This window comes from Pristiophorus japonicus, chromosome 1 (genome assembly GCF_044704955.1).
Source record: "Pristiophorus japonicus isolate sPriJap1 chromosome 1, sPriJap1.hap1, whole genome shotgun sequence".
NCBI classification, from domain to species: Eukaryota; Metazoa; Chordata; class Chondrichthyes; family Pristiophoridae; genus Pristiophorus; species Pristiophorus japonicus.
The window spans coordinates 377,519,441-377,543,514 of NC_091977.1; the positions used below are offsets into that span (position 1 = coordinate 377,519,441).

The 24,074-nt window shown below is 44.8% G+C and overlaps 1 protein-coding gene across 2 annotated transcripts in view; it reads right to left on the minus strand.

Annotated features, from left to right (window-relative positions):
* zc2hc1a (zinc finger, C2HC-type containing 1A) overlaps positions 1-24,074 on the minus strand; it is a 95,917-nt gene that overhangs the window by 46,650 nt on the left and 25,193 nt on the right. For both annotated transcript variants that reach the window (XM_070891059.1, XM_070891063.1), the window contains exons 5-7: positions 7,452-7,594; positions 2,371-2,458; positions 1,001-1,124 (exon numbers count right to left, since the gene is read on the minus strand). In XM_070891059.1, the coding sequence (XP_070747160.1) occupies positions 1,001-1,124; positions 2,371-2,458; positions 7,452-7,594 (355 nt within the window). The remainder of the gene's footprint in view (positions 1-1,000; positions 1,125-2,370; positions 2,459-7,451; positions 7,595-24,074) is intronic.

Here is a 24,074-nt window from a genome sequence, read left to right on the forward strand (position 1 = left end):
GGTTCAACCTGTACTAACAAACAATTAGCTTGAGTCTTTAAATATCAATTTTTATCTAACGGAAATATTTGAGGAGATCAAAGAAATTTCCTTTTACTGCTAGAGTTCAGCAACGGTTCTACAACATATTTACACCTTTAAATTTCTTTCATAACTTATGGAAAATTTGAGCAATTTCACAAATGTCGAACTGATTAGAATTCATAGACCAAATGCATATAAATTATGTAAATTAACGATTATTGTATGTTAGCGACTAGCTCGAGATAGAACTCTAGGAAAGCAGCTTACCAGAGCAAAGCATGAGATAAATTGAGAGAAAAAATCTGGGACAGAAAATATCATTTTGTGCTCGTCAAGGAGAGGAAAGTGCAAGTTTTCTTTGTACTCATTATCAACATAAATCATTCCAAGGTCAGGTATGGTAAGCATTAGATAGCGACCAGTAAGTTGCCCTGCTGGATCTCAACTAATGTTCCCTGTAATTCTTTGTGGTTCCATTCAATTTTTTGCGCATGCACGGTTATTTCCATTGTAAAACTGATGAGTGGCCTGCACAGGACCTCCAGATTGCTGCATGGCCGCACAGCTTAGCGGGAATGTTGGCCCCAACCAACCTCATTTACTGCACCAGAGTGGCATTCCCATTTTAAACACTAGTAGTGCTGATGGCCTGACTAAAACTACCAAATCAGTACAAAATTATGGGCATTGCTGTGCCGAGGACCCAAGTCCATGGTAACAAGGCTGCATCTGTCCAAACTCACGCAAGAACCCTACACTTGGCAGAGATAGTTTTCATCTCATTAAGCCCTGTCCAATTCAAACCTCCATTCCAGGAGCAAAAGGGCAGTGTTGTAGCCCAATGTTCCACCCCATTTGATTTAAATTTTTGGAATATTTAAATGCCCAGGTCGGCCATCAATTTAAAATAAATCGACAAACTTAAATTAGAGGCTATTCCATATTCATATATATATAAATCTCTATTCATCCTCACCCAGTTGGTTGGCTTACTACTCCAGACACATTACCAACACCAGGTGAACTTCGTTTTGTCGGTGACCCATCTCGAAGTTTATTTTCATTGGTTAGCAATAGATTACCTTTGGTGGTAGAAAAGCCTGTCAACAAAACATTGAAACATTGTGTGTTTTTTTGTTAAATTATTAATTTTAATCAAGTTCAGTGCTTTTGATGAATGGCTTACACTGAAGTACCACAATGTTTTTCCCTATCGTAGTACAAGATCCGGACTGATGATGACATTTTCATAATCCGTGTAGAACATTTCAAGGCGTCTGTTAGGAGATTGATTAAAACTTTCAATCTTTGACATGAAACCTATAGATAGTTTAAGCTGCAAAGGATAAAATAATTCCCAGAATTCTAGCACCATTAATAGAAACTGACCATACAAGTAAAACTGTTTTCCGAACATGCACGAGAAGGAATGACTGGATGTCTGTAGATTGAAGACAGACAGCTAAATCACAGCAATAAAATTTCTATACTTAGTATATAACAAGGACACATTGGATTATCATTTTCCATATTAATTGTACACATTTGAGTTAAAGTATTTTCTAAAAATCTTCTAATTTTGTAAGTGTTACTATTTGTTAACTGATCTCAAAGAACACCAGAGCATTATTTAAAATTTCTATACAGGTTTCTCAATTTCGGTACATTGGCTACAATGCCTAGTCAGCAAGGTTTGTATGAAGAGGACAGCTAATAGAGTAAACATAACTATTATCAATGACTATTAAACATTACAAAGAAGGTATACATAAAATAATGAATCATTCACTGTCAATGAGAATTTGATGCCATATGAGGTTCAGAAGCAAAATGGATGCTCAAAGCATAGAATTCAAGGAACATAATTTCTATCAGACACAAGCAGTTAACTAAGATCCAATGTGCAGAAAAAATAAAATAACCCATTTGAAAATTACAGCAAGTGACAAACTGGTTATGATTTTCACAAGATACAGGCGTCATTTCGAACTTTAGAAAAGTTGTATTTTGTGAAAGCAAAAGCATGCTTTCATCTCCAAACTTTCATGACTTGTTTTTTGTTTCACAGTAAGCTTTGCTGAAACCAGAAGGGTCCCATATAATGATCCTAGTCTCTGCTAAGTTACTTGATTTCAATTGTGTTATTCACACAGGCAAAGTTTCTGTACGTCCCATGTCGAAACAACCCACCTACCCAAGCCCAGAGACCTTAGACATAAATTGGCAACAGCTAAGTCTTACGGACCACCCCCTCCAACGTCATTCAGAAAAGTTGGATCTCTGTACCCTGCACTAAAATAAAGCAGAAGCATCTGTTTAAATGAAATGGAAGAAAAATCCACATACCAGCTACACTTTTGCCACCAACAGAAGGCTGGGGAATCCGTGTCAATGCACCAGGTGAGTTAGTCTTCTTCAGCACTGGAGACTTCTGCTATATATTGATAAATACATGTCAAAGAATTAGTTATTCACAAATCATAGAATCGTAGAATGATACAGCGCGAGGGGCCTTTTGGCCCATCGTGACTGGGCCAGCTCTTTGAAAGAGCTATCCAATTTGTCCCACATCCCTGCTCTTTTTCCTCTGTAGCTCAGCAAATTCCTGGGACATTGGAACCGGTTCTGGGGGAAGTGGGACCAGTACAAACTGGACGGTCTGCACCTGGACAGGACAGGAACCGATGCCCTAGTGGGAGTGTTTGCTCGTACTTTTGGGGAGGGTTTAAACTAATATGGCAGGGGGATGGGAATCTATGCAGGGAGACAGAGGGAAGTAAAATGGGGGCAGAAGCAAAAGGTAGAAAGCAAACAAGGAAAAGTGGAGGGCAGAGAAATCAAAGGCAAAAGTCAAAAAGGGCCACATTACAACATAATTCTAAAGGGACAAAGAGTGTTAAAAAAAACAAGCCTGAAGGTTCTGTCTCAATGCGAGAAGCATTCGTAATAAGGTGGAGGAATTAACTGCGCAAACAGCTGTTAACGGATATGATATAATTGGGATTACGGAGACATGGCTCCAAGGTGACCAAGGCTGAGAACTCAACATCTAGGGGTATTCAATATTCAGGAAGGATAGACAGAAAGGAAAAGGAGGTGGGGTAGTGTTGCTGGTTAAAGAGGAGATTAACGCAATAGTAAGGAAGGACATTAGCTTGGATGATGTGGAATCGTATGGGTAGAGCTGCGGAACACCAAAGGGCAGAAAACGCTAGTAGGAGTTGTGTACAGATCACCAAACAGTAGTAGTGAGGTTGGGGATGGCATCAAACAGGAAATTAGGGATGTAAGCAATAAAGGTACAGCAGTTATCATGGGTGACTTTAATCTACATACAGATTGGGCTAACCAAACTGGTAACATTGGCCCCAAGTTTCCACACGCGGCGAAAAAGGCGCCCCTCAGAGCTGGGCGCCTGGTTTTCGCGCCGAAAACGGCACCTGAAAAAAAAACACGGTATTCTCGAGCTTCTTGGAGCTCGATGTCTGCTTGGCGCGGCGCACAGGGGGCGGAGCCTACCACTCAGGCCGATTTTGTAAGTAGGAGGGGGCGGGTACAATTTAAATGAGGCTTCTAGGTGCCGGCAACCCTGTGCGGGCGCGTTGGAACGTTCGCGCACGCACAGTCTGAAGTAAACATTGGCACTGACGCCGCTGCAATCCCATGGCCGAATGGCCTCAAGTCCGTCCGGGTGCTGCATCTTCGCGGGGAATGAAGGCCTGCCTCAAGCACCAAGGCTGCTTGCTGCCTGCCCCTGCCGTCGAGACCAACGCCACACCGCTGCCTCAAGCACTGAAGCTCAGCACCAAGGCTGCTTGACGCCTGCCCCCGAGACCGACTCCACACCGCTGCCTCAGGCACTGAAAGCTCAGCACCAAGGCTGCTTGCTGCCTGCCCCAGAGACCGACGCCACACCGTTGCCTCAGGCACTGAAGCTCAGCACCAAGGCTGCTTGCTGCCTGCCCCCGAGACCGACGCCACACCGCTGCCTGAAAGGCCTGCCTGAAGCACTTTCACACAGGTAAGAACATGGTTTATTTAATCTTTTCTTTGCTTATAAATTTTTATTCAGGTTGGATTTATTTGTATAATATTTGTATAAGTACAACTAAGGATTGATTGTAGAATTTAATGACTTCCCTTCCCCCCCACCTCGTTCCAGACGCCTAATTTGTAACCTGCGCCTGATTTTTTAAAGTGTAGACAAGGTTTTTTCAAGCGTACAAAAATCTTCACTTGCTCCATTCTAAGTTAGTTTGGAGTACGTTTTCACTGTGGAAACTTTCAAATCAGGCGTCAGTGGCCGGACACGCCCCCTTTTGAAAAAAAAATTCAGTTCCAAAGTAAAACTGTTCTACCTGACTAGAACTGCAGAAAACTAAATGTGGAGAATTCCGATTTCTAAGATACTCCGTTCTACACCAGTTGCTCCTAAAAATCAGGAGCAAATCATGTGGAAACTTGGGGCCATAATGTTGGAGGAGGATTTCCTGGAGTGTATAAGGGATGGTTTTCTAGACCAATATGTCAAGGAACCAACTAGAGAGCTGGCCATCCAAGACTGGGTGTTGTGTAATGAGAGAGGATTAATTAGCAGTCTTGTTGTGCGAGGCCCCTTGGGGAAGAGCAACCATAATATGCTGGAATTCTTCATTAAGATGGAGAGCGACACAGTTAATTCAGAGACTAGGGTCCTGAACTTAAAGAAAGGTAACTTCGATGGTATGAGACGTGAATTGACTAGGATAGACTGGCGAATGATACTTAAAGGGTTGACGGTGGATAGGCAATGGCAGACATTTAAAGATCACATGGATGAACTTCAACAAGTGTACATCCCTGTCTGGAGTAAAAATAAAATGGGGGAGATGCCTCGACCGTGGCTAACAAGGGAAATTAGGGATAGTGTTAAATCCAAGGAAAAGGCATATAAATTGGCCAGAAAAAGCAGCAAACCTGAGGACTGGGTGAAATTTAGTATTCAGCAGAGGAGGACAAAGGGTTTAATTAGGAGGAGGAAAATAGAGTATGAGTGTAAGCTTGCAGGGAACTTAAAAACTGACTACAAAAACTTCTATAGATATGTGAAGAGAAAAAGGTTAGTGAAGACAAATGTAGGTCCCTTGCAGTCAAAAATCAAATGAATACATAATGGTGAACAAGGAAACGGCAGACCAATTGAACATATACTTTGGTTCTGTCTTCACTTAGGAAGACACGAATAACCTGCCGAAAATAATAGAGGACCGAGGGTCTAGCGAGAAGGAGGAACTGAAGGAAATCCTCATTAGTCAGGAAATTGTGTTAGGGAAATTGATGGAATTGAAAGCCAATAAATCCCCAGGGCCTGATAGTCTGCATCACAGAGTGGCCCTAGAAGTAGTGGATGCATTGGTGGTCATTTTCCAACATTCTATGGTCTCTGGATCAATTCCTATGGATTGGAGGGTAGCTAATGTAACCCGACTTTTTAAAAAAGGAGGGAGAGAGAAAACAGGGAATTATAGACAGGTTAGCCTGACATCGGTAGTGGGGAGAATGTTGGAATCAATTATTAAAGATGTAATAGCAGCGCATTTGGAAAGCAGTGACAGGATCGGTCCAAGTCAGCATGGATTTATGAAAGGGAAATTATGCTTGACAAATCTAGAATTTTTTGAGGATGTAACTAGTAGAGTGGACAAGGGAGAAAAAAATTCAAAGTCCTGAAAATGGATCTACTCACCGCACCAAGAGTTCTAGCGGTGAGTACCAGATTAAAAACTCAGGTACGCCAGCTTTCTGGTGCACCTGAATTTCGGCCCCTGCGTGTCTCAGTAAGGATTATTCAATCTGATTAGTTGAAGAGACATGTTGTTGCTTACTTACACATGTTCACACAGGTCCCAGATACCCTGTAGACAACACGTGCTGCTTTGACAGTTTGATAACCGCAAATCGCAGCATATGTGGACAAGTTCTTTCTTACGCAGTCCCTCGTATCGAGAATGACTTGCTTCCACACCAAAAAGGGAGGGGTTCACAAGTGTTTCAATGAAGGACATAGAAACATAGAAATTTACAGCGCAGGAGGCGGCCATTTCGGCCTATCGTGTCCGCACCGGCCAACAAACAGCTGCACGGCCCTTGGTCAGCAGCCCTAAAGGTTACATATAAACTTATGAACAATGACGGAAAGGCAAAGGGCACCTAGCCCAACCAGTCCACCTCATGCAACTGCGACACCCCTTACACTGAAACTTTCTACACTCCACCCCATCTGGAGCCATGTGATCTCCTGGAAGAGGCAAAAAGCAGATAAAAACCCAGGCCAATTTAAGGAGAAAAAATCTGGGAAAATTCCTCTCCGACCCATCCAGGCGATCGACACTTGTCCAGATCACCACCCTGGCCGTATTCTATTCCCTGCAGTACTTACCATTATATCTGCGGCGTCCAACAAAAAGTCATCCAGTTTAATCCCAATTACCAGCTCTAGGTCCTTACAGGTTACTGCACTTTAAGTGCCCATCCAACCATCTCTTAAAAGTGGTGAGGGTTTCTGCATCCACCACTCTTCCAGGCAGCAAGTTCCAGATCCCCACAACCCTCTGTATAAAGCCCCCCCCCCCCCCCCTCACCAACCACCTTAAAACTATGGCCCTTGTAATAGACCCCTCCACCAATGAAAATAGACCCTTGCTATCCACTATGTCCAGGCCCCTCAATATTTTGTACACCTCGATGACATTCCAGGTCCCGAATTACATATTGAAGGTGGAAGATGCCTGTGCATGGATTTTTTTTTAAAAAACATGTGGTGGCCATTGCACACAAGCCACCACACGGGCTTGACAGAGCTCGGTCTTGTTCCAGTAGCAAGGATTAACCAAGATGACTGGAGACCAGCTCTGTTGCATGGACCTAGTGGGCACACATATCGCAGTGTAGGCTGGCCCGTGTTGCCCCTGGGACCTCGACCTCACGCTTCTCCTGGGTCCCGATCACGTCAAGCTACAATCTTTTGCCACTCCTTCGCTCTGACCTCACCGCTCCTCTGCTGTTTGCCGCCTTTCCTGCCCACGTTCCAATCAGCGACCTGGATTTTGATGATGTTCAATCCAATCGCCCTTCTCCAAGACGTCATCCTCCTGCACCGGCTCGCGCTGCTCCCTGAAGTGGCCTCCACGATGCTCCCGGGCCACCACACCTCCGCTCCTTTTATGGCCCCGACTTGCGGCTGGTGGTTTCCCGCAGGTGCGGGCCTCCACGCTGCTGGAGCACAAGTATAAGCGCATTGAACAGTGAGCGCGCTCATCCGCCGCTGACTGCAAAATACGGGCCATTAGTAAATGCGTTTGTGCCATCCAAATAAGCATTTTCCATATTCCCAAAATCTACCAAGAGGAATTGCATCATCAGTAAACAAAACATAATGTGCGCTTTACCTGTGTTGGAGTGCTTTGTTTCCCTTTGACACCAGCATGTTTGGTTTTAGCAATACGAGCAGCCTGTTCTTTGCAGAAAGAAATGTGTCTGTCTGCAGCATTCTCATTAAATCTTCTCTGGCAATATGGGCATTGGATGTAATCTAAAAATGGAAATTTGATAAATGCATTAAGAGAATTGAGATTCGGTTCGTATTTGTCAACCTAGATAATTACATTCCTGTAAACTTTTCAGGTGTGAAATCAAAGCTAATGATGTTTCTTTTTTTAATTTACTCATTCATGGGATGTGTACGTCGTATGCAAGGCCAGTATTTATTTCCTATCCCGAACTGCCCTCGAGAAGGTGGTGGTGAGCCGCCTTCTTGAACCACTGCAGTCTGTGTGGTGAAGGTACTCCCATAGTGCTGTTAGGAATGATGTTCCAGGTGTTTAACCCAGCGACAATATTGGGCTCAATTTTCCCCAAGCCCGTTTTCTGGCATATTGCCAGAGTTACGCCCATTTTTCGAGGCCACAAGTGCGCTAGAAATATTTTGCCAAAGTTTCCCCAAAGTATAATTCAAATTTGGCGCCGCGTAGCATGTCCAGCCGCCTCGGGGGGGTGGAGCCTGCTGTCTGCGCCAAAAAACAAAGCCACACACTCTGCACTTGTGCAGTAAAAAGGTTACGTTTTTGACATCATTCCAATGGACACACATGCTCAGTACAGCTCGGATTTTGCAATCGGCCTTTTTAAATAGCCAATTGTGTGTGTTACAAGTGCTGCGTGAGAGCATTGGAAAAATCGCAGCTGCAGCTATACAAGCTGCAACGCAGTGCACGGACCAAGAATTTCTTACAAGAAGAAGTGGAGGCATTAGTTACTGTGATTGAGAACAGATGGCAGGAGCTGGACACCAGCAGAGGTCACATAAAAGTTCCACCAAAAGAAAAGAAGAAACACCGGAACCAAGTTGCAGAATATTACTGTGCAATGGTGACCACCACGAGATCTGGAGTCCAGTGTAAAAAGAAGTGGCAGGACCTTGGTCAAGTAGTTAGTGTAAGTAATATTTTCATTTATTCAATGGAATTGCAATTGTAAATGTGACCATCTGTATGTCCCACCTAGCAAAAAGACACCCTCTCTAAAAAGCTGCATTTTCATCTTTGCAGAGGAAAGTGGCACATAATAAAAGGGAAAGAACTCGAAAAGGAGGAGGCCCGGCAAATCTGTACCCACTGACACCCTTGGAAGAGAGAGTCGCTGTTTTGATGGGTCCTGCCTGGAAAAAAGTAATCAGTTCTGCCCAAGCTGGGCCCACACTTGAGGGAGTGGGTAGGTCCTTCAAATCAACCTGCTGCCTGGCCTGCGATGTGAGAGCCTACTCATGCCACCCATCCTGCTCCCTCCTCTGCTGCTAACCATTTGACTGTTCTGTTATATTTTGCAGAACTTGAGGCCAACCCGGACGATGCAGAAGATTCAGATGCGGACGAGCCTGAAGAGAACATCTTCCAATCCATCCATGGGGTGAGGGGGAGGGGATAGAGCTGGATGAAGCTCCCACTGTTGTACCGACTTTGGAGGAGGTGCCGCTCATGGAGGTGATAAACCACGGAAGGGGCTGAGTGTTGGTGGGACATTCCATGGTTTCACACCTTCCGAGGTTGCGTGTCCCAGTGGTGTGGTGCAGCAAGGCACACCCAGGGCCTGACCATCCCAAGCTGCGGGTCCCAGTGGTGTGGTGCGAGCCACACCCATGGGGAGGAGGGGAGGTAGAGCTCGATCTCGCTCTCCTGAGCTGCAGGATGTAACAGATGTGATGGTACGTCAGGTTGGCATGCAGGTACAGCAGGCGGTTAAGAAAGCAAATGGCAGGTTGGCCTTCATAGCGAGGGGATGTGAGTACAGGGGCAGGGAGGTGTTACTACAGAGTACAGTGAGGCCACATCTGGAGTATCGTGTAGAGTTTTGGTTTCCTAACTTGAGGAAGGACATTCTTGCAATTGAGGGAGTGCAGCGAAGGTTCACCAGACTGATTTCCGGGATGGCAAGACTGACCTATCAAGAAAGACTGGATCAACTGGGCTTGTATTCATTGGAGTTCAGAAGAATGAGAAGGGATCTCATAGAAACGTTTAAAATTCTGACGGGTTTAGACAGGTTAGATGCAGGAAGAATGCTCCCAATGTTGGGGAAGTCCAGAACCAGGGGTCACAGTCTAAGGATAAGGGGTAAGCCATTTAGGACCGAGATGAGGAGAAACTTCTTCACCCAGAGGGTGGTGAACCTGTGGAATTCTCTACCACAGGAAGAAGTTGTTGAGGCCAATTCACTCAATATATTAAAAAAGGAGTTAGATGTGGTCCTTACTATGAGGGGGATCAAGGGGTATGGCGAGAAAGCAGGGATGGGGTACTGAAGTTGCATGTTCAGCCATTAACTCATTGAATGGCGGTGCAGGCTCGAAGGGCCGAATGGCCTACTCCTGCACCTATTTTCTATGTTTCTATGTCATTGAGTGCGGAGAACACTGACCTTACCAGATCACTCCTGGATGCCATCAGTGGAGTGAGTGATGAGGTAGCGGGACTGTCGGGAGAAGTAACAGCAATAACACGAGAAATGGGAACTATATCCAGGACCATCAGTGAGGGAATAGTGGCCATGAGGGAGGGAATGTCAGAGGTAGTGCAATGCATGTCACTGACCATGAGGGAGGGAATGTTGCAGGTCGTTGAGCTGGGCCCTCCAACTTGCCGTCTGGACCCTCCAACTTGCCATCTGATGCTCCCCACCCTCAAGAGATGCACAGTAGCCGAGATGTTAGAAAGAATAAGCTTGGTATCAAGCCCAGAAACACTGCGTCACCGTCTGCGGGCAGGGGCGATGAAGCATCCAAGACCAAGTGCAGCGGGTGGTCTTAGAATAAGGGGGAGGAGAGATGGGTGCAGCCTTTCTTTGTTGTTGTTATTATTACTGTTGTAACTGTTCTCAAATTAAGAGTTTTTTGTAAGTTATGTAAATTTACAAGTTTTTAAAGTGATCTTAAAGAGTGATATTAAAGTAAAGTTTGATACAAGAATAATTTTATTACAGTTAAGTACATTGTAAACTTTTGAATAGAATATATTTTACATTAAAACTGAATCATGTTCCATTAACACAACACAACGGAACAGCTCCAAACAGTAAACATGTCCATGTGGAATAGTTGTCGCTGAGCCCTCAGGCATCAGTAAAGCGTTCACGGATGAGCTGCTGACGCAAGGCTCGAGCAATCGTTAAAGGAGCACAATGACCTGCCCACCTCCGCCGTTGTGCTCCGGCCTCAGGCACTTGCATGGCTTCCTCATCCTCATTGTCCTCCTCCTCCTGCTCGTCACCTGCATCTTCCACATCATTATCACCACTCTGACCGCAGGTGGGTCTTCCACTACCAGGTGTTGCTGCTTTATGATGGCTAAGTTATGCAGCGTACAGCACACAACAGTGAACTGACCGACAATCTCAGGGGAGTACAGCAAGTAGCATCCGGAATGGTCCACGCATCGGAAACGCTGTTTCAAGATACCAATGGTCCTCTCAATGATGTTGCGCGTCGCAATGTGCGACATGTAGTATTGACTGTCAGCTTCCGTCCGGGTTACGCATAGGGGCATCATGAGCCAGGTGGCGAGGCCGTACCCTTTATCTCTGCCCTTCTGGCTTCTGCTGAAAATGGCAGATATAACGCTGTCGCATAGGATAAACGCATCATGGGTGCTGTCAGGGTATCTTGCATCGACTGACATGATATGATGCATGTCGTCACACATGAGCTGCACATTAATGGAATGGAAGCCTTTTCTATTCCTCTGCATCTCAGAATCCTTCAAAGAGGCAGCTCGTGCAGAGCACGGAGTGCAACAGCATAGATTGGCATTTGTGAGTTTGGTAAGTGGGTGAGTTTTAAGGGTTATTCTCTTTAAACCATTTGGAGGCTGGAGTAAATTGTTAGTGGCAATTGCCAGTAGCTTCTAAGTAAGTAGCAGTTTAATTTAAAGGGGAAAAGTTAAATAGTTGGGAATCTTTCAGGTTTAGGCAGAGAAAAACAAGGTAACTCTCCAGTAGGAGGCAATTAGCAGCTAGTTAAAACCAGTTCTGTAAACGACTGACCAGTAGTGAGTCATCTGACCTAGATACAGTTTTAAAAAGAGGCAGCTCGTGCAGAGCATGGAGTGCAATAGCATAGAGTGGCATTTGTGAGTTTGATAAGTGGGTGAGTTTGGGCAAGCGGGGGTGGCAGGTGCCATTTTGTCTTGTTTTTCCTACCAGTGCTGACACTAGAGCAGCTGATAAGGAGTGCGAGAGTAGGAGACGGAGGCCCAGAGACCAGTCCAACCAGTTGCAGGCAAAGATAGAGGGGTGCGAAATCGAGAGATGACGTCACAGCCAAGCTAGTAAGTGGTTGGCTGTTCGACTGGTAAGTATAATTCTCTTTTAGACTGACTTTTAGATTGGTTTAATTGACAGCGAACTACTAAGTAGCTGTTTGGTGTTTAAGTAAATTTTAGTAAGTAAATTAATTTAAGGGTTAAGTCATGGCAGGAGAGCTCGGACCCATGTCATGCTCCTCCTGTGCTATGTGGGAAGTCAGGGATGCTTCCAGTGTCCCTGACTACTTGGTGTGCGGAAAGTGTGTCCAGCTGCAACTCCTGACAGACCGCATGACGGCACTGGAGCTGCGGATGGACTCACTCTGGAGCATGCGTGACGCTGAGAATGTTGTGGATAGCACATTTAGTGAGTTGGTCACACCACAGGTAAGGGTTAGGACAGATAGTGAATGGGTGACCAAGAGACAAGGCAAGAGCAGGAAGGTAGTGCAGGAATCCCCTGCGGTCATCTTCCTTCAACACAGATATACCATTTTGGATACTGTTGGGGGAGATGACTTACCAGGGAAAGGCACCAGCAGCCAGGTCCATGGCACCGTGGGTGGCTCTGCTGCACAGAAGGGTGGGAAAAAAAAAAAAAGAGTGGGAGAGCTATAGTGATAGGGTACTCTATTGTAAGGGGAATAAATAAGAGTTTCTGCGGCCGCAACCGAGACTCCAGGATGATATGTTGCCTTCCTGGTGCAAGGGTCAAGGATGTCTCGGAGCGGCTGCAGAGCATTCTGGAGAGGGAGGGTGAACAGCCAGTTGTCGTGGTACATGTAGGTTAAAATTAAAAAGTAGGACCTCAAAGGTAGTAATCTCTGGATTGCTACCAGTGCCACGTGCTAATCAGAGCAGAGGGAGCAGGATAGTTAGAATAAATACGTGGCTTGAGCAGTGGTGCAAGAGGGAGGGATTCAAATTCCTGGGACATTGGAACCAGTTCTGGGGGAAGTGGGACCTGTACAAAAGGGACCTGCACTTGGGCAGGACTGGAACTGATGTCCTGGGGGCAACATTTGCTAATGCAGTTCGGGAGTGTTTAAACTAATATGGCAGGGCGATGGGAACCTATGCAGCGAGATAGGCTGGAGTAATATGGAGTCAGAAACAGATGGTAGAAAGGTAAAAAGCAATAGTGGAAGGCCGAGTAAACAAAGGCAAGAAATAAAAAGGACCACACTACATCATAATTCTAAAAGGACAAAGGGTGTTAAAAAAACAAGCCTGAAGGCTTTGTGTCTTAATGCAAGGAGTATCCGTAATAAGGTGGATGAATTAACTGTGCAAATAGATGTTAACAGATATGATGTGAATGGGATTACAGAGACGTGGCTCTAGGATGATCAGGGCTGGGAACTCAGCATCCATGGGTATTCAACATTCAGGAAGGATAGAAAAAAAGAAAAGGAGGTGGGGTAGCATTGCTGGTTAAAGAGGAGATTAATGCAATAGTTAGGAAGGACATTAGCTTGGATGATATGGAATCTATATGGGTAGAGCTGCAGAACACCAAAGGGCAAAGAACGTTAGTGGGAATTGTGTACAGATCTCCAAACAGTAGTAGTGATGTTGGGGAGGGCATCAAACAGGAAATTAGGGGTGCATGCAATAAAGGTGCAGCAGTTATCATGGGTGACTTTAATATGCATATGGATTGGGCTAACCAAATTGGAAGCAATACAGTGGAGGAGGATTTCCTGGAGTGCATAAGGGATGGTTTTCTAGACCAATATGTCGAGGAACCAACTAGGGGGGAGACCATCTTAGACTGGGTGTTGTGTAATGAGAGAGGATTAATTAGCAATCTCGTTGTGCAAGGCCCATTGGGAAAGAGTGACCATAATATGGTGCAATTCTACATTAGGACGGAGAATGAAACAGTTAATTCAGAGACCATGGTCCAGAACTTAAAGGAGGCTAACTTTGAAGGTATGAGGCGTGAATTGGCTAGGATAGATTGGCGAATGATACTGAAGGGGTTGACTGTGGATGGGCAATGGTAGACATTTAGAGATCACATGGATGAACTACAACAATTGTACATTCCTGTCTGGCGTAAAAATAAAAAAGGGAAGGTGGCTCAACCGTGGCTATCAAGGGAAATCAGGGATAGTATTAAAGCCAAGGAAGTGGCATACAAATTGGCCAGAAATAGCAGTGAACCCGGGGACTGGGAGAAATTTAGAACTCAGCAGAGGAGGACAGAGGGTTTGATTAGGGCAGGGAAAATAGAGTACGAGAGGAAGCTTGCAGGGAACATTAAGACGGATTGCAAAAGTTTCTATAGATATGTAAAGAGAAAAAGGTTAGTAAAGACAAACGTAGGTCCCCTGCAGTCAGAATCAGGGGAAGTCATAACGGGAAACAAAGAAATGGCAGACCAATTGAACAAGTACTTTGGTTCGCTAAGGAGGACACAAACAACCTTCCGGATATAAAAGGGGTCAGAGGGTCGAGTAAGAAGGAGGAACTGAGGGAAATCCTTATTAGTCGGCAAATTGTGTTGGGGAAATTGATGGGATTGAAGGCCGATAAATCCCCAGTGCCTGATGGTTTGCATCCCAGAGTACTTAAGGAGGTGGCCTTGGAAATAGCGGATGCACTGACAGTCATTTTCCAACATTCCATAGACTCTGGATCAGTTCCTATGGAGTGGAGGGTAGCCAATGTAACCCCACATTTTAAAAAAAAGGAGAGAAAACAGGGAATTATAGACCGGTCAGCCTGTCATCGGTAGTGGGTAAAATGATGGAATCAATTATTAAGGATGTCATAGCAGCACATTTGGAAAGAGGTGACATGATAGGTCCAAATCAGCATGGATTTGTGAAAGGGAAATCATGCTTGACAAATCTTCTGGAATTTTTTGAGGATGTTTCCAGCAGAGTGGACAAGGAAGAACCAGTTGATGTGGTGTATTTGGACTTTCAGAAGGCTTTTGACAAGGTCCCACACAAGAGATTAATGTGCAAAGTTAAAGCACATGGGATTGGGGGTATTGTGCTGACGTGGATTGAGAACTGGTTGGCAGACAGGAAGCAAAGAGTAGGAGTAAATGGGCACTTTTCAGAATGGCAGGCAGTGACTAGTGGGGTACCACAAGGTTCTGTGCTGGGGCCCCAGCTGTTTACATTGTACATTAATGATTTAGACGAGGGGATTAAATGTAGTATCTCCAAATTTGCGGATGACACTAAGTTGGGTGGCAGTGTGAGCTGCGAGGAGGATGCTTTGAGGCTGCAGAGTGACTTGGATAGGATAGGTGAGTGGGCAAATGCATGGCAGATGAAGTATAATGTGGATAAATGTGAGGTTATCCACTTTGGTGGTAAAAACAGAGACACAGACTATTATCTGAATGGTGACAGATTAGGAAAAGGTGAGGTGCAACAAGACCTGGGTGTCATGGTACATCAGTCATTGAAGGTTGGCATGCAGGTACAGCAGGCGGTTAAGAAAGCAAATGGCATGTTGGCCTTCATAGCAAAGGGGATGTGAGTACAAGGGCAGGGAGGTGTTACTACAGTTGTACAGGGCCTTGGTGAGGCCACACCTGGAGTATTGTGTAGAGTTTTGGTCTCCTAACTTGAGCAAGGACATTCTTGCTATTGAGGGAGTGCAGCGAAGGTTCACCAGACTGATTCCCGGGATGGCGGGACTGACATATCAAGAAAGACTGGATCAACTGGGCTTGTATTCACTGGAGTTCAGAAGAATGAGGGGATCTCAGAAACGTTTAAAATTCTGATGGGTTTAGACAGGTTAGATGCAGAATGAATGTTCCCAATGTTGGGGAAGTCAGAACCAGGGGTCACAGTCTAAGGATAAGGGGTAAGCCATTTAGGATCGAGATGAGGAGAAACTTCTTCACCCAGAGAGTGGTGAACCTGTGGACTTCTCTACCACAGAAAGTTGTTGAGGCCAATTCACTAAATATATTCAAAAAGGAGTTAGATGTAGTCCTTACTACTAGGGGGATCAAGGGGTATGGCGAGAAAGCAGGAGTGGGGTACTGAAGTTGCATGTTCAGCCATGAACTCATTGAATGGCGGTGCAGGCTCGAAGGGCCGAATGGCCTACTCCTGCACCTATTTTCTATGTTTCTGTTTCTAAAGGTGCTCGCAAGGCAATGTGGGTACAGTCAATGCAGCCCTGTACCTTTGGGAAGCCAGAAATCCTGGAGAAGCCCACAGTCCTGTCATAGATTGCTTGGGTGGTCATGGGAACTTTATGAAGTCATTCCTCCAAGCGTACAGTGCAGCCGTGACCTGGCGAATGGAGACATGTGTTGCATGTTGAGAGATGTCGCACACATCGCTACTTGAAACGATTGGAGGCATACAATGAAAGTGCAGCTGTAATCTTCACTTCGACTAAAAAAGCAGTCCTCCTGATGCTTCTAGGTTGCAGATCTGCTTTGACCAACTCACAGATCTCACTTCTTTGTGGAAACACAGCCTTCTGACACAGTCTGCATCATTCAGGTGGCGGCACGAACAATCGTCTCGATATATCCGAGGTGGGTAAGGCCTCCTGCCCAGCACCCTACGGGCACTGATGTCCCTGATGCGATGAAGTCAAATCAATTGTCTCCGACATAGCACCGTGATGCAGAAGGTTCGCACAAGGTATGGCATTGTCAATATTGCCCCCATACTTAAATATTACCTTTGAAAGAAGCTTAAACAGAAAAGCAGGCAGCACAGCTTCGCAGTTGTCTCTCTCCAGGTCTGTATGGATCGACCACACCCAAAGGTCTGGTTACTTCTCCTCCTCCTTCTCGGGTCTTGTGACTTCTCTGTCCCCTCTCCCTCCCTGGACTCCAAGCCTTCCGATCGGTCTCTCTCTCTCTATATTTTGTAACCAAGAGCCGCTGTGTCCGGGCACGAGGCAGATTCTGCCGGCCAAACCTACAACTCCAGCCCTGATTCAAGACGTTCGCTGGTGGCGTAAGTGAGTAATAAATCAGAAAACTTCCGAAATCCAACAAATTTATACTTCTACATTGACAGGTTTAAAAAAAAGTTGAACTTTTATTATTGATTTTGACAGTGTTCTTAACTCCCTCGAAAATCTTCGATTTAAAAACAATGGCGTCTTTCAGCGCAGATTTGTGAATGCGCGCTGGTTTTCTTAAATCAGAAGGTTTTTCGGAAGTGGCCAGATAAGCCAACTCAAGAGAAAAAATGTTGTCCAAACTGTGAACAATTGAAAAAACTAGGTTGTCAAAAAAAACTGGCCTAGAAAAATCGTAACTAAGTCAGGCGCAGATCACAGGGGGAAACTTGGAAAAGAAAATACGCCAGAAAAAAGGCGCAAATGACTGTGGAAAATTGAGCCCGAAGGAACAGAGATATATTTTCAAATCAGGATGGTGTGTGACTTGGAGTGGTCGTGTTCCTATGCGCCTGCTGCCCTTGTCGTTCTAGCCAGTCGAGGTCGCGGGTTTGGAATTTGCTGTTGAAGAATCCTTACTGAGTTCCTGCAGTGCATCTTGCAGATGGTACACACTGCAGCCACAGTGCGCCGTGGTGGAGGGAGTGAATAGTTCAGATGGTGGATGGGATGCCATCCAAGCGGATTGCTTTGTCCTGTATGGTATTAAACCTCGAATGTTGTTGAAGCTGCACTCATCCAGGCAAGTAGAGAGTAATCCACATTCCTGACTTGTGCCTTTAGATGGTGAAAAGGCTTTGGGAAGCCAGGAGGTGAGTCACTTGCCTCAGAATACCCAGCCTCTAACCTGCTCTTGTAACCTCAATACTTGTGGCTGGTCTGCATGAAATGTCTGCAATATGTTGGAAGAGAAATTTGCTTAGCTAACTAAAATACCACATTGCTTACACACATTTTTCCTCCAGATATAATTGACTGAACAGAATGGCAAAATATAACAGAGTGCTTGTATAGATGTACCATATTTTCTGGGATAGGTACTGCACTTGCATGGTGAACCAAGAATAATTACAAGGCTGAAACATAATTAAAAACCAAATGAAATGCCATTTTGACAAAATGCTTTGCTTTACCAGTACAAACTGAATGACAGCAAATATAATGCAGAGATGCTTTGAAAAAGTTTTTAAGCTTTCGCTAAACAGTGGCAGAAAACAATGCAGGGCACAAGAGGAGACACTTGCAGTACATCCAGCAAATCAGTAGGATGGCCATAAGGAACCAATTCCAAAAGTATCCAAAGCAAGGTGCACTCAATACAATATAAATTAAATAAAAAGGGGACTACATTTAACAATGTTACCTGGAAGAATTGTGTCAGCTTGCACACATAGGCTAATGACTCCCAAGTTTACCTCATCATCTCCTCCAATAACCAGCATCTTCAACTACCAATGACATTAAATTTGCATGAGCCAAATCTTCCTTCAGCTTAATGTCAGCAAAACTGAAGACATCCTCTCCGGCTCTTGCAAACCTCTCTGCATCTCCAGTCTCGACTCTATCTTCTTCCCCAGCAGCCAACTCAGGCTTAGCCTAGATATATGGAATCGTACTATATTGCTGAACTACAAGTTCAGTTTCCTCCTTCATATCTGATACATCACCAAATGCCACTTTCTTTCACTTCTTAAAAACATCACTAGCCTCTTTCCCATCCTCACTGCTTCTAACATCTATCAACTACAAGTCATCCAGAAGATCACGATCAGAATCCAATGTCCTCACAGGCATCTCCATCACTCCTGTCCTCACCAAGCACCACTGACTTCCCGTGCCACAGTGAATTGATTTAAGATTCTTATTTGCTCATTCAAATTGCCACAGAAATTCATTCCTCAAATACTGACCTATTTCTTGCATTCTTCTCCTGCTGCACCACTGGTGACATTCCTTCAGCCACATTATCCCGGCCATCTACAACTCCCTTACTCAGTACCTCAGCCTTGCCATCTCTCTTCCAGCTTTCAAAAACCGCCTTCATAGCTTCCTCATTAAACATAACATAAGAAATAAGAGCAGGAGTAGGCCATTTGGCCCCTCGAGCCTGCTCCGCCATTCAATAAGATCATGAGCTGATCTGTCTTGGCCTCAACTCCACTTTTCTGCCTGCTCCCCATAACGCTCGACTCCCCTATAGTTCAAAAATCTGTCTATCTCCACCTTAGTACATTCAATGACCCAGCCTCCACAGCTCTCAAATTCCAAAGATTCACGACCCTCAGAGAAGAAATTTCTCATCTCCATTTTAAATGGGCAACCCCTTATTCTGAAACTATGCCTAGTTCTCGATTCCTCCACAGGGGAAACATCCTCTCTGCATCTACACTGTCAAGCCCCCTCAGAATCAATGTTTCAATAAGATCACCTCTCATTCTTCCAAACTCAAATAAACTGCTCAACCTTTTTCATAAGAAAACCCCTTCATCTCAGGAATCAACCGAGTGAATCTTCCCTGCCTGGCTCCAATGCAAGTATACCTCTTGCAAGGAGACCAAAATTGTACTCAGTACTCCAGGTGTGCGCTCACCAACACCCTGTACAGTTGTAGCAGGACTTTCCTACTTTTATACTCCATCCCCCTTGCACTAAAGGCCAACATTCCACTTGCCTTCCTAATTACTTGCTGTACCTGCATACTAACTTTGTGTTCCAAGCACAAAGACCCCCAGATCACTCTGTGCCACAGTCTCAACGCTGAGAGCATGCAGAAATCAAACACAGACAGCGGAAAAGAGCGTGCAGCAAACTAGTCCCACCCACCCCTCCCCTCAACGACTATCTGTCCCACCTGAGAGAGACACTGTGGCTCTTGTATTGGACTGTTCAGCCACCAAAGAACTCACTTCAGGAGTGGAAGCAAGTCTTCCTCGATTCCAAGGGACTGCCTATGATGATGATGATTTTGCAGTCTCTCTCCATTTAAATAGTAATTTTCTTTTTTATTCTTCCTACCAAATAGGAACCTCACATTTTACTCCATCTGCCAAATTTTTATCCACTCACTTAGCCTATCTATCTCAGTTTGAAGATTCTTTGTGTCCTCTTCACAACTTGTTTTCCCACCTACCTTTGTATCATCAGCAAATTTGGTTACATTACATTCGGTCCCTACATTCAAGTCATTAATATAGATTGTAAATAGTTGAGGCCCCAGCACTGATCCCTGTGGCACCCTGTCAGTTGCAGTTTGCCAACCTGATAATTACCCATTTATCCCAACACTCTGTTTTCTGTTAGTTAGCTAATCCTCTATCCATGCTAATATATTACCCCCAACCCCATGAGCTCTTATCTTGTGTAGTAACCTTTTATGTGGCACCTTATTGAATGCCTTCTTGAAATTCAAATACACTACATCCACCGGTTCCCCTTTATCCACAATGCTCATTACAGCCTCAAAGAACTCCAGCAAATTTGTCAAACATGATTTCCCTTTCATAAAACCATGCTGACTCTGCTTGATTGTATTATGATTTTCTAAATGTCCTATTACTTCCTTAATAATGGACTCCAGCATTTTCCCAATGACAGATGCTAGGCTAACTGGTCTATAGTTTCCTGCTTTCTGTCTCCTTCCTTTCTTGAATAAGGACGTTACCTTTGCAGTTTTCCAATCCGCAGGGATCTCTTCAGGATCCAAGGAATTTTGGTAGATTACAACCAATGCATCCACTATCTCTGCAGCCACTTCTTTTAAGACCCTAGGATGCAGGCCATCAGGTCCAGGGGACTTGTCCACCTTTAGTCCCATTAGTTTGCCTAGTATTTTTTCTCCAGTGATAGTGATTGTTTTAAGTTCCCCCCCCTCCATATAGCCCCTTGATTATTATTATTGGGATGCTGTAGTGTCTTCTACCGTGAAGACCGATGCAAAATATTTGTTCAAAGTCTCTGCTAATGTAACACCATTTTTTTTAAAAAAGGAGGGAAGAGAGAAAACAGGGAATTATAGACCGGTTATAGCCTGACATCAGTAGTGGAGAAAATGATGAAAATCAATTATTAAAGATGAAATGGCAACGCATTTAGAAAGCAGTGACAGGATCAGTCCAAGTCAGCATGGATTTATGAAAGGGAAATCATGCTTGACAAATCTTCTGGAATTTTTTGAGGATGTAACTAGTAGCGTGGACAAGGGAGAACCAGTGGATGTGGTGTATTTAGACTTTCAAAAGGCTTTTGACAAAGTCCCACACAAGAAATTGGTGTGCAAAATTAAAACACATGGTATTGGGGGTAATGTACTGACGTGGATAGAGAACTGATTGGCAGACAGGAAGCAGAGAGTCGGGATAAACAGGTCCTTTTCAAAATGGCAGGCAGTGACTAGTGCAATGCTGCAGGGCTCAGTGATGGGACCCCAGTTATTTACATTACACATCAATGATTTATATGAAGGAATTGAGTGTAATATCTCCAAGTTTGCAGATGACACTAAGCTGGTTGGCGGTGTGAGCTGTGAGGAGGATGCTAAGAGATTGCAGGGTCACTTGGACAGGTTAGGTGAGTGGGCAGATGCAGTATAATGTAGATAAATGTGAGGCTGTCCACTTTGGTGGCAAAAACACGAAGGCAGATTATCTGATTGGCGAAAGATTAGGAAAAGGGGAGGTGCAACGAGACCTGGGTGTCATGGTACATCAGTCATTGAAAGTTGGCGTGCAGGTACAGCAGGCGGTGAAGGCGGCAAATGGCATGTTGACCTTCACAGCTGGAGGATTTGAGTATAGGAGCAGGGAGGTCTTACTGCAATTGTACAGGGCCTTGGTGAGGCCTCACCTGGAATAGTGTGTTCAGTTTTGGTCTCCTAATCTGAGGAAGGACGTTCTTGCTATTGAGGGAGTGCAGCGAAGGTTCACCAGACTGATTCCTGGGATGGCAGGACTGACATATGAGGAGAGACTGGATCGACTGGGCCTGTATTCACTGGAGTTCAGAAGGATGAGAGGGAATCTCATATAAACATGTAAAATTCTAACAGGACTGGACAGGTTAGATGCAGGTAAAATGTTCCCGATGTTGGAGAAGTCCAGAACCAGGGGACACATAAGAACATAAGAATTAGGAACAGGAGTAGGCCATCTAGCCCCTCGAGCCTGCTCCGCCATTCAATAAGATCATGCCTGATCTGGCCGTGGACTCAGCTCCACTTACCCGCCCGCTCCCCGTAACCCTTAATTCCCTTATTGGTTAAAAATCTATCTGTGACTTGAATACATTCAATGAGCTAGCCTCAACTGCTTCCTTGGGCAGAGAATTCCACAGATTCACAACCCTCTGGGAGAAGAAATTCCTTCTCAACCTCGGTTTTAAATTGGCTCCCCCGTATTTTGAGGCTGTGCCCCCGAGTTCTAGTCTCCCCAACCAGTGGAAACAACCTCTCCGCCTCTATCTTGTCTATCCCTTTCATTATTTTAAACGTTTCTAAGATCACCCCTCATCCTTCTGAACTCCAACGAGTAAAGACCCAGTCTACTCAATCCATCATCATAAGGTAACCCCCTCATCTCCGGAATCAGCCTAGTGAATCGTCTCTGTACCCCCTCCAAAGCCAGTATATCCTTCCTTAAGTAAGGTGACCAAAACTGCACGCAGTACTCCAGGTGCGGCCTTACCAATACCCTGTACAGTTGCAGCAGGACCTCCCTGCTTTTGTACTCCATCCCTCTCGCAATGAAGGCCAACATTCCATTCGCCTTCCTGATTACCTGCTGCACCTGCAAACTAACTTTTTAGGATTCATGCACAAGGACCCTCAGGTCTAAGGATAAGGGGTAAGCCATTTAGGACTGAGATGAGGAGAAACTTCTTCACTCAGAGTTGTTAACCTTTGGAATTGTCTACCGCAGAGAATTGTTGATGCCAGTTCGTTGGATATATTCAAGAGGGAGTATATGGCCCGTACGGCTAAAGGGATCAAGGGGTATGGAGAGAAAGCAGGAAAGGGATACTGAGGGGAATGATCAGCCATGATCTTATTGAATGGTGGTGCAGGCTCAAAGGGCCGAATGGCCTACTCCTACACCTATTTTCTATGTTTCGATGTTTCCCTGTTTCTCATTATTAATTCCCCAGTCTCATCCTTTAAGGGACCAACATTTACTTTAGCTACTCTCTTCCTTATACCTGTAGAAGCTCTTACTGGCTGATTTTATATTTCTTGCTAGTTTACTTTCAATCTATCTTCTCTCGCTTTTTTTTCCTCCTTTGCTGGTTTCTAAAAAGTTCCCAATCCTCTGGCCTTCCATTAATCTTTGCAGTATTCTATGCCTTTGCTTTTAATTTGATGCCATCCTTAACTTCCTTAGTCAGCCATGGATGGTTCATCCTTCTTAGTCTTTCTTTCTCACTCGAATGTAGCTTTGCTGAGAGTTATGAAATTTCTCCTTAAATGTCTGCCACTGCTTTTCTATCGTCTTACCCTTTAATCTATTTTCCCAGTCCACTTTAGTCAACTCTGTCTTCATACCTGTGTAATTGCCTTTAAGTAAGTTCAGGATACTAGTTTGAGACTCAAGTTTCTCACCCTCAAACTGAATTTGAAATTCTAACATGCTATCGTCACTCTTTCCTAGAGGATCCTTTACTATGAGATCGTTAATTAATTCTATCTCATTACACATTACCAGATCTAAAATAGCCTGCTCCCTGGTTGGTTCCACAAAGTATTGTTCTAAGAAATCATCCCAAATACCGTCTATGAACTCGTCCTCAGGGCTCCCTTGGCCAATTTGATTTGTCCAATCTATAAGAAGATTAAAATCACCCATGATTATTGCCGTACCTTTCTTACAAGCCTCCATTATTTGTTGATTTATACTCTGTCCTACAGTGTAGCTACTGTTAGGAGGTCTAGAGACTACTCCCACCAGTTACTTATTGCCCTTATTTCTTATCTCCATCCAAACTGATTCGACATCTTGATCTCTGAGCCAATATCATTTCTATCTCATCATATCATAGGCAGTCCCTCGGAATCGAGGAAGACTTGCTTCCACTCTAAAAGTGAGTTCTCAGGTGGCTGTACAGTCCAAAGCGCGAATTACAGTCTCTGTCACAGATGGGGTAGACAGTGGTTGAAGGAAAGGGTGGGTGGGGAGCCAGGTTTGCCGCACGCTCCTTCCGCTGTCTGCGCTTGATTTCTGCATGCTCTCGGCGACGAGACTAGAGGTGCTCAGCGCCCTCCCGGATGCTCTTCCTCCATTTTGGGTGGTCTTGGGCCAAGGATTCCCAGATGCCGGTGGGAATGTTGCA